Here is an 11,244-nt window from a genome sequence, read left to right as displayed (position 1 = left end):
TATATATATATATATATATATATATATATTATTTAACTTGTTTTCAATATATATTTGTATTTCAAAATTTATTGTGTACAAGTAATTATTTTTTTATATATACGTAACATAATTGTTGGTATAAATACTTTGTTATTATAAAATATGATTAGTCTTCAGAATATCTAATTACAAATTAAAAAGCTAAAATAGTAATTTAAATAATAATATATAATTTAAAATTTTATTTTTTTATATTTCATATTTTAAAAAGATTGAATAATTTTTTGTTGACAATATAATCAAAATGTCTCTCTTTTATATATATATATATATATATATATATATATATATATGTTATTAAACAATTATTTAAAAACATTTAAAACCCACCTTTCATATAATTAGCTCTGATCTTAATGATATTCACAGTTGAAAAAGTTCATTCAACTAGTGTAATTGTTATGAAAAAAATTAAAACTAATTTCAAAAGAAAAAAATACCAATAGATAGATAATATTCTTTTAAGTCCATTTCTAAGAAAGAACACCAATCTCATTTAAGTTTGAGAATTTATCATTATGATGCACATCTAATATGAAGTTTTCAAATTGACTATCAAGTGTCAAAAGTTGAATAAAAATTTATTGTGGGTCAAATTTAATAATTTAATTAGGGACAAATAAATATTATTATTATGTACTATTCAAAAAAATTCCAGCGCCCCCACTACAATATAAGTAGATCCCTCCCTGTCTGTATATACACCAAAAACGTCTATTTTCAGAAAAAATAGACATCTTTACTCCATATTTAAATTCCTTAGTCTAATGAGTGAACATTGGTTTTTATTTTACGAAATAAAAGGCATACTTTTGAAAAAAATAAAATAAAACTTCTAAATTTTAAATTTTAGATTTTTTAAAATAAATCTATGAGCAAGTGATACGTAAAATAATTACAATTAAAATTAGCTATTAGTGTAGAATACACTTTTAAATACACAATACACATTAAAGATAAGTTAAGATACACGTATATTTATACATAAATACATAATGATTAATTTTAATGACTAATTTTAGTGGCTAATTTTTTTTTATATTGGGATATTATCGGTAATTTTCGTTAATATTACGATGTTTTAGTGCAATATAATGATATGAAAAGTATATAAAATAAGAAAAAATCGTGAGTAACAATTTTAAATAAGATAAAAAATAATCAGAAATTATGAATCATGATTTCAAATATCCAAACAAGTTTCACAATTAAAAAACCCTAGCAGAGAAAGAGTACATACTCCGTACTCAAGGAGAATGAGAGAAGGAGAGAGCGGGGGTGAGCGGTTGAGGGTAAAACACGGTGAGGAAGATGGCCATGCCATCGGAAGAGATAAGGGGGAGAGCATGGGTGGGTGTGTCTCCGGTGTTAAGGAGGGTTCTTCTCGAGAGGGGTTAGAAAAGCCATCCAAGGTCTCTTTAGAGATAAAATCATTGGTGCAGAAAAGTCTAAGGCCTTTGCATTAATAGGGTCTTTATCTGGGGATGGTATCACGACGGTGACAGGTAAGCAGGGTGATTCTCGCCCACCAAGTGTCAGTTTTACCAAGGAGGCAAAGAGTTGTCTAGCTGAACCTTACAAGGAAGCCATCGTGATCAAGGTGCTGGATAAGCATTATGGCTACACGGCTCTCATGCATAAGCTTCGGATAGTATGGCGCATCAAAGGAGGGTTTGATTTGTTGGATGTGGGGTTTGGGTATTTTTTGGTTAAATTTGATATTGCTGCGGATCGTGAGAAAGTCATTCTTGGTGGCCCGTGGTTGATAGATGGTCACTATGTTGCAGTAAAGCCATGGGATGTGGATTTTAGGCCATGCAAAAAATCCTTTGGATCAACGTTGGTATGGATTCGAGTCTCGGGACTTCCAATTTGGTGCTACCAGGAACAAGCAATGCTGCGAATTGCTTTTGCAATAGGGGTTCCGGTGAAAGTAGATTTGGCCACTAAGCTTGCAGAAAGAGGAAAATATGCTCGAGCTTGTGTTCAAATTAATCTTGGGTTGCCTGTAATCAAACATATTATAGTGGAGGGTGTGACTCAAGAAGTGGAGTACGAGAGTTTACAGTTGATTTGTGCTACTTGTGCACGGTATGGGCATGATAAATCGTTGTGCATGGAGAAGGAGTCCTTGGAAGGAAACAGAAATTCCTTTGGTGATGGAAAAAATAATGAATTCCCGACACTAGTGACACACAACAATCATGAGCTTCATAAAGAGGCTGAATCAGAAGCTCGTGATTTGGGTGAGAATTCTCGTAATTTGGGTGAGAAATTAGGAGTTGTTAAAGGGAAGGATGTGGTTACGGAATTATTGGCTCCTCACGTGCCTGATGGTCATGTTAATGAGGCATGCATGGATGATGGAGAGGGCTGGCAACAAATGCTGCGTAAGAAAAATTTACAATGGGCCAGTCATCAGGTTTGAAAGACCAAGATGGAAAGCAGCACAAGTATGGTTCGAGAAGGGTTCCAAGGCCCAATTTGCATGGTGATGGAGGCAAATCAATTGGCATTAGGATGGGGAAGCAAGAAAAACATGAAATTACGCCATCTCCATCGCGCTGAACTCCTGCACGTCGTGGAATTTCTCTACGAAAGCGTCCTCGGCCTTCCTCCCTGCAGAACTCGCCAGTTGATAAAAATGGTGGCACAACGGAGAAAACCTTAGTAGATGGAAGCATGGCAGGTGCAGTGTTAGGGGGTTCGAATGTGGCAATTATTGAGGATCAGAGTGTGCCAGTACCGCAGGACAAACCACCTATTGAGGTTGGTAATTATGATTAGAGTTTATGTTCTTATTTATTCTGTCCCTATTATTTATGGATAGTTTAAATATGATTGTTTGGAATATTAGGGGTGCTTCTAATAAGTTAGCCCGGGTGCATTGTAAGGAACTTGTTAGAAAATTTAGACATATTTTCTTTATTGTGGTTGAAACTCACTCCCCCTTTCAGCATTTAAAATTATTTTGGGAAAGGTTGGGGTATCACTTTGTTGGTATAGTAGAAGCAGAAGGGCATAAAGGAGGTATTTGGTTTCTATCCTCTATGAAGGGTGTTTGTTGTAAGTTCATTGATACTTTTGATCAGGGTGTTACTGTTGAGGTTCAATTTGATAATTTAATTTGGAGGTGTAGTGGTATTTATGGCAGTCCTTAATTTAATAAAAGGGTTCTCCTTTGGGATTATCTTGTTGCACAATTCATGGTTTTTCAAGGACCTTGGATTGTTCTTGGTGATTTTAATGAAGTCAAATTTTCTCATGAATCTAAGGGCTGTCAATTTTCTCATCAAAGAGCAGACATGTTTGCTACTTCATTAGGGGATAGTGGTTTGTTTGATCTGAAGACTATTGGGAGGCGGTTTTCTTGGTACAGAAGGGTGAAAAATTATGTTGACGTGGCAAAAAAGCTTGATCGAGTCTGTATAAATAGTAGTTGGTTATCTATCTTTCCAGAGGCTTATGCAGAAGTTTTAAATAGGCTTCAGTCTGATCATTGTCCTATTCTGGTGCGTTGTAAAGGTCGTCCTCAGCCTAAAGGGAATCGACCTTTCCGATTTGTTGCTGCTTGGGCTACTCATCCTGGGTATAGGGATATTGTGAATCAGTCATGGTGGTCTGGTAATAGAGGGATTCATGGCAAGCTTTCGGAAGTACAGAAGAATTCACTAGAGTTTAACTCAAAAGTATTTGGTAACATTTTTGTTAAGAAATGTGAATTAGAGCAGCAGATTAATTATTTACAAAAGCGTTTGGAATGGGTGGATAGTATTTATTTGCGTCAGAAAGAACAACAGTTACTTGATGATTATAATAATACTCTAGTGTAAGAAGAGCTCCTATGGTTCCAAAAGTCCAGAGAGCAGTGGGTAAGGTTCAGGGATAGGAATACAAGATTCTTTCATATTCAAACTCTTGCGCGAAGGAAGCATAATAAGATTCATGGCCTTTTTCTCAAGGATGGAGTGTGGGAAACTGATCCAGAGGTTCTGAGTCAAGAAGCAGAGTCTTTCTATAAAAGCTTATTCTGTCATTTGGATGATGTTGATTTGGGTTGCCTTGGTGATGTGCCTCTTCCTTCTCTGAATGAGGAAGCTTGCAATAATCTTACGGCACCAGTTACTATGGAGGAAGTCAGAACAGCTGTTTCTCACATGAACTCTTTTAAAGCTTCGGGTCCTGATGGGTTTCAAGCTTTCTTCTTCAAAGAATATTGGGAGATCATTGGTCTTGATGTTTGGAAGATGGTTAAGCAGGCATTCTCCGGTGTTACTCTTGATCCAAGAATGTTGGAGACTTTACTGGTTCTTATTCCAAAGGTTGAATCACCGGTATCTATGAAAGATTTCAGGCCGATTAGTCTCTGTAATTTAGTTTACAAGATCATCACGAAGGTCCTTGTTAATAGACTTCGTCCTCATCTTGCGGAGATTGTTGGCTCGCTTCAAGGAGGATTTATTTCGGGACGAAGAACTCCTGATAACATCATTATTGCTCAAGAAGTTCTCCACTTTATGAAGAAGACTAAATCAAAGAAAGGCACACTGGCCTTTAAGATTGATCTGGAGAAAGCTTATGACAGAGTTGACCTTTAAGAGCTTTGGTTTTTCTATTCCTACAATTAATTTGATTATGAATTGTGTCACTGCTTCTTCCTTATCTATTCTTTGGAATGGGAATCGTCTGAATGGCTTTACTCCTAGTCGAGGTCTTAGACAAGGAGACCCTATGTCACCCTATCTTTTTGTGTTGTATATGGAGCGATTGGCATGCTTTATTAGTCATCAGGTTGATTTGGGCTTGTGGGAGGCGGCTGCTATTTCTAGAGGGGGACCAAGAATATCCCACTTAATGTTTGCGGATGACTTGCTTCTATTCTGTAAAGCTACAAAGAGACAAGTGCAAAATGTGATGTTGGTTTTAGAGACTTTTTGCAAAGCATTTGGGATGAAGATTAATGTGGAGAAGTCTAAAGCGCTTTGCTCCAAGAATGTCTCTGCAACAAGGAAAGAGGTTTTCACTGGGGTATCCTCTATCAGATTTGTCCAGGACTTGGGCAGGTATCTTGGAGTTACCCTTAGCCATTCTAGGGTGACTCGTTCAGCTTTCAATGGTGTCCTGGATAAGATTCGGAGTAGGCTAGCAAGCTGGAAAGGGAATTTACTCAATCGGGCTAGTAGACTCTGCTTGGTTAATTCTGTTGTAGCCGCTATTCCCACGTACCAGATGCAGGTCTCTATTTTTCCTAAAGGAATCATTAGTAAATTGGAGTCTATGATGAGGAATTTTCTTTGGAAAGGACAAGTTGATGGAAGAGGATTGAATCTTGTTAGTTGGAAGGTAATGGTTACTCCAAAAAAATATGGAGGTTTGGGGATTACAGATCCTTATTGTGTAAATATTGCTCTTTTTGGGAAGCTAGTTTGGACTTTTTTCCAGCAGCCAAACAAGCTATGGGTCCAATTGTTGGATGCCAAATACCGATCATCTATATATGACTGTTTTAGTTATCCTAAGAACAAGGACTCTCCCATTTGGAGGTGTCTTTGCAAGGCTTGGGAAGTGTTAAAGGATGGGTTTGCTTGGTGTATTGGAGATTTGAACCAGAATTTTTGGTTTTCTAGCTGGAGGAGAGAAGGACGGTTATCTAATGAGATGGATTATGTTCACATTTCTGATTCAAGTCTCTGGATACAGGATATTTGCTCGGTTGGTAGGTGGCATTTGGATACTCTTTATTCTCCTTTATCTCAAAATCTGAAAGGTAATATTCTCTCTTACAATCCAGATGAACAAGCAGGTCTGGAAGTGGGTTGGTATTGGTGTGGGTCTGCTGCCAAAGTCTATGACTCACGCAATGGTTACTTGTGGTTGTGTAAGTAGCTATTTGGTTGGGAGGAGCAGGAGAATTGGCTTTGGCTTTGGCGTCAGCTTGTTCTGGAAAAGCATAAGTTTTTGGCTTGGTTGTGTCTTAAGGAGGCTCTTCCTACTGCAAGTTTTCGCTTTAGAAGAGGGATGTCGTCATCGGATAGGTGTCCAAGATGTCTTTCTAGCCAGAAATTGGTTTTACATTGTATTCGGGATTGTCCAAAAGCTCAGCTTGTTTGGCATAGGTTGGATATTTCTTGTCATCCTTTGGATTTGAAGAACTGGTTCTTGTATCATAGCAGAGAGCATCCGTTCAAGTTCTTTTCGGGACTTTGGTGGATATGGAGAGCAAGGAATAATGACATCTTTAATCCTCATGAAACTTGGCCTCCGAAAAAAGTGATTTGTCTGGCATTAACTTCAGAAAAGGAGCTTAGGAATATTTTTGAATTACAACGTCTCTTCCCTCTACTCTAAATGGTTTTTGGAATCCCCCATCCATTGGTACTTTTAAGATTAATTGTGATGTTAGTTATTTTGGTTCGGGTGATAGTGTTGGTTTTGCTTGTGTTATTAGAGATTGTAATGAGAGTTGGCAAAGGGGGTGTTTGGAAATGATTGATAGTAATAGTATTCTTCAAGGAGAATTGTTTGCCATTTGGAGAGGATATCTCTTAGCTTGGGATGTGGGTCAACGAGATGTTATTTGTGAGACGGATTGTGTGGAAGCATTTAATCTTGTTACTCAAGATGGTTTTGGGTTTATTGATTCATTGGTACTCAAAATAAGAGATATCATGCATTGGAATTGGCGTGTGTTGACTTTAGTTTGATTATGAGAGATGCAAATACGGTGGCAGATACTATGGTAAAGATGGCGATGACAACTTTCACATGTGGAGCTTCTTTCACCTTGGGAGGAGTTTAAGAGTAGTCTTAAACGGGACTGTCCCTCTATTTAAACAGTTCCTTATTTTGTTTGTTTTATTTTTTTTATTTAGTTTATTTCAGTCACAAAAAAAATAGGACAAAAGATAATTGAGTCATGATTTCAATTTTTTAGTTTAAAAAATTATATTTTATAAAATTGTAAATTATGATTTCTTTTGTTATACAAATGGTTCTCACAGTTTGTGTTATGCATCATGCTTGTGGAATACATTAATTTAAACTCATATCAGTGTATTACACATCTTCATTCATTATATAAAAAATAATTAGCAAATTTTACTATTAAAATAGTATTTTTGAGTAGTTGTAATGTTCGGTTAAATTTAATTCATTTTTTTAATTCAAAATAAATAAATAAACTTTAGCAAACGCTAAAATTTTTTCACGTTTCATATTCACATGTTCAACCGTATTATTTCATCAAAATAGGAGGAATTATTTATAATAATAAATTAATAAGATACAAAACAGATGAAATTGAAAATGACCAAAAACAAGTAATAAGTGAGTAACAGCAAAACAATAACTACATTCAAAATAGGAGTGAAGTGACCTTTTACACCTTCAAATTGAGAACCTTACCCAATGGCTGTTGCAGGGTAAGTGTTGAATCAGGTGAAGAAGGACTAAACTGTTTAGGGTTTGATTCTTCTTTGAGTGCGGTTAAAGCAGCTTTTCTTCTCTGCCTGTGTTCCCTATGCCTCGCTATTTTATCTTCCAATGCTGCTTTCGCCTTCTCAGCAACTTCTGCCCTGCTTAGAGCCTGTTCTGCTCGCCCCCTCAGCTCCGCCATCTTCGCCGCCGCCATTCTCAGCTCTTTCTTCATTGATGCTAACTCACACGGCAATTCTGCACCCGCAGCCACCACTGCGATTTCACCATTCTTGTTCTCCATGTTCATTCTCACTTCTTCAGATCCAGATCCGATCCTTGTTATCATATTCAATTCGCCCTGCCAATCTTGATTTTCATGTTCTTGGTGAATGTAAGCCAATCTGTGCTCCTGAAACTGCGATTTCAGTAATGCGATCTCCACCTGCGATTCGATGTCTCTCTCCTTATACATGTTCAGTTCAATTTTCGCCTTCTGTAATTCGCCGGTTACCGATTCTATTGCGTTATTCAAACCGTTTATTTCTTCCTTTGCACTAATAGCCTCTTCTTTTAACTGATTCATATATATCTCCATTATTCCGATTTGTGTCGATTGATCCATGATCTTTCTCTCGTTTTGTTCTATTTGATTTCTCATATCTTCCAATTCTTGTTCTGCTAACGCAATTCTTTCGTCCTTCTCAGACAACACTGCAGCAAAATTCTCTCTCTCTGCTTCAATTGCATCATCAAGTTTCGAACTATGAATCACTTCGCTAAGTTCCTTCACTTGTTTCATTATCTCTTCTTTCTGTTCCTTCTCGATCTCCAATGCGTTTCTCATCTCTTCCGCATCCGCAATCGCTTTCAATTTAAAGTCTCTAGCGGCAACAAGTTCTGTTTCTTTGTTAAGAAGCTCTCTCTGTGTGGCCTTCAACTCCGATAAAACATGCGAAAGCTGGTCGCGAAGTTTCGCGGCTTCCAACGAGCTGAGCTCTGCCATCTCCTTCATCTTGGATGATTCAGTCTCAGTCTCATGTTTGGTAGTAGGATCATCATTCATGTTCTTTTTTCTTTCGAGATCGCATTTCTTCAAGAGTGTGGAAAGTTCATGAATCTTCTTTTGATTGTGTTCAAGCTTGAGAAGCGCTTGCATGTGTGCAGCATGTTTTGCTTCCAATTGAACCTTCAAGTTGGCCAATTCTTTTCTCAAGTCTTCAATCTCTTTTTCACAAGTTAGCTGTTCACAAACATATAAAGAAAATAAGAGTAGGGTGACAATTAAGTCATTAAAATTTTGACTTTGAACTAATAATGGTCATGTTATCCGGAGTTTTTAAGTGAGTACGAGGAGACTACCATTTGAGTTATAGCTCTTTGGAATAGTTATGTTATATCTTTCTATTAATTAAACTTAACAATAATATTTATATATCCTATTAACTATTGTGATGTGTCTATGTATAAAATATTATTTTGTAGATAATAATTTTTTGAGTGAAACAATATATATTTTGGTAGAATTTGTAATAAATAGAAAGTAGTTAATAAATATTATACGAAAAATAATGAATGTTTCATTGTATAAAATTATATCATTTTTATGCTCATATAGCAGTAACGAAACATGTACTACTATAGATAACGAAATACACGAACTGATAAATAACACCATTTTGTATTACACTATCCATTAACAAAAAAACATACATATCCATTATTTATTATTATAAAAATCTTAATTAATACTTTTTTTAAAATTAATTAATTTAATGTCAAAATTTTCGAAGATCTAATTGTCCCTCTCAAAAAATATTATGCTAAATCTAAGTAAAGTCTACGGGGTTTTATGGTCACTTTGTCTTCTTCCATAAATAGTTGCCACTCCACTTGTAGCTGGTTATGTTTTAAAAACATAATATACATCATTTAATAAATATGGAAGAGGACGATAATGTAAGAAAATTTTAAATGTTAAATCTGTGTAATTTAAAATTTTATTTTATTGAATTTAAAAAATATATATGTCTCTATTTTAATTAGATTTGTTATTTTTTTGGACAAATAAATTTTTAAAAGTGTGATAAAAAAAATTTATATATCTTATTTTTATAAAGTTCAAGAATTTTAACGTAATATTTTTTTAAAAAAAACAAAAAAAATCAATATAAAATTTTTTAGGGAGTATATACTCTAAAAGTAAATACAAATAACATAATTCTTATAAAACTTTTATTTTTTTTTCTAAAATACAATATTCAAAATTTTGATCACTAGAGGATCAAATATGCATCAGAGATACGAATAAAGGAAGGTCATAAGTCATAACTCATAATGATAAGTGTGTGATATACAGGAACCGAGGAAACGAAAATGAACCATGATATATATGGCAACATGCCTATAACTAAGATTATATTATTCAATTATTCTAGGAATAACAAAGAAAATATAAAATAAGATAAGCATTAATTAAGAAATACAAAATAAAATAATGTTGAATTATTTGAACTGATTTTTTATATTATTTTTCAAACATAGTTTTTATATAAATTAACGAGGTTAGTTGTTGTGGGAGAGAGTGCGATGCTTACCTTATGAATCCTTGCAGATTGAGATTTATTCGGATCAGCTTTATTATCTCCAAACAAGGATATCGCATTCTGGACCGGTTCAATTGGTTTAGTATCAATCTCACCCACCATGATTTTCCAAATACGTACAAGTACTATATTAAAAATGAAATAGTTAAGTTAGAATTGCAGAGAACATATATAGAAGAGAAAGAAAATGTAGTAAGAGAGTTGATTGGAAAATGGAACACGTATATATCTGTAATAAGGAAATAATATAAGTTGAGAGGAAAAAGCGGTGAAAGAAGCAAGGAAGATAGGATGAAGAATATGAAATTTAAGGTGTGAGGGAGCATTGGTTTACGAAGTTGTATTATAATGAGCATTGCATTGGATAAAACGAGGCTGTGATTTGTGAATTTTGTTGTGCAGCGTTATGGAAAGAGAGGCCGTCCAAGAATTTATTCTTGTTTTCTTTCTCGTGCTTTGGAGTGGTCGAGGTAGGAAAGCTAAAGGGAAAACGATGGTTGTCAGCGTGCCTTATATATGCTGCCAAAATGAACATTGAACCAGTAGTAGTCTACAATGAGTACCACGACAACTTCTTTTCAACACTTCCATTGCACCGTATTTTTTTCCTTTTGAGTTTTCAAGAATATCCACAGCTATATAGATGTTAGTACAAAATTTCCACAAATTGTGCAATTCGACCCTAATGAAGCAAAATGTCGAATACATCATACATGATATGAGTCGAGACCGTCTCGGTCGAATTTTGTTAATAATGCGTGGGATAATTCGATGACACATGGTAAATAAAGAATGTGGAGGTAAAAATTTGATGACCATTGACCAAGATAAGGGAGAAGACCTGGGATTTTCAGCTTGAAGAAAAAGATCCTTCATAATTAAGACAAGATCTTGAATTATGGGATTCTAAAAAAAAGAGAAACTAGATTCTTGGGTAAGAGAAAGCATTCGAAAATTTAATGTCTTTACCTATGAATAGAAGAATTAGAAACTTCTATTTAAATACTTTAAAATTACACTATAATTCTATAAATTCTCAGTCATACTAACGTAAAAAAAATCATAAAATACACGTGCATGTGAGTATGTGAAGTCAATATAAATTTTTGGGCAAAAAATCCAATTAAGCCAAAGGGAGCAAAGTATTACACAAATCAGCCAATCTGAAAATAGCTTCATGAAT

General features: G+C 34.9%; 1 protein-coding gene across 1 annotated transcript; it reads right to left on the bottom strand.

Moving 5' to 3' along the window:
* Positions 1-7,418: 7,418 nt before the first annotated feature.
* On the bottom strand, positions 7,419-10,163 carry LOC107611396 (WEB family protein At1g12150-like). The gene is made up of 2 exons (XM_088503019.1): positions 10,053-10,163; positions 7,419-8,698 (listed from the first exon to the last, which is right to left on the bottom strand). The coding sequence occupies exons 1-2, from the start codon at positions 10,161-10,163 to the stop codon at positions 7,421-7,423; spliced, it is 1,389 nt and encodes a 462-aa protein (XP_088359145.1). The 3' UTR covers positions 7,419-7,420.
* Between the last annotated feature and the right edge of the window lie 1,081 nt (positions 10,164-11,244).

Source organism: Arachis ipaensis, chromosome B1, assembly GCF_059453495.1.
Source record: "Arachis ipaensis isolate K30076 ecotype BB chromosome B1, ASM5945349v1, whole genome shotgun sequence".
Lineage (NCBI taxonomy): Eukaryota > Viridiplantae > Streptophyta > Magnoliopsida > Fabales > Fabaceae > Arachis > Arachis ipaensis.
The sequence above is the reverse complement of the archived record's forward strand: the minus strand, read 5'-3'. Positions and strand labels throughout refer to the sequence as shown.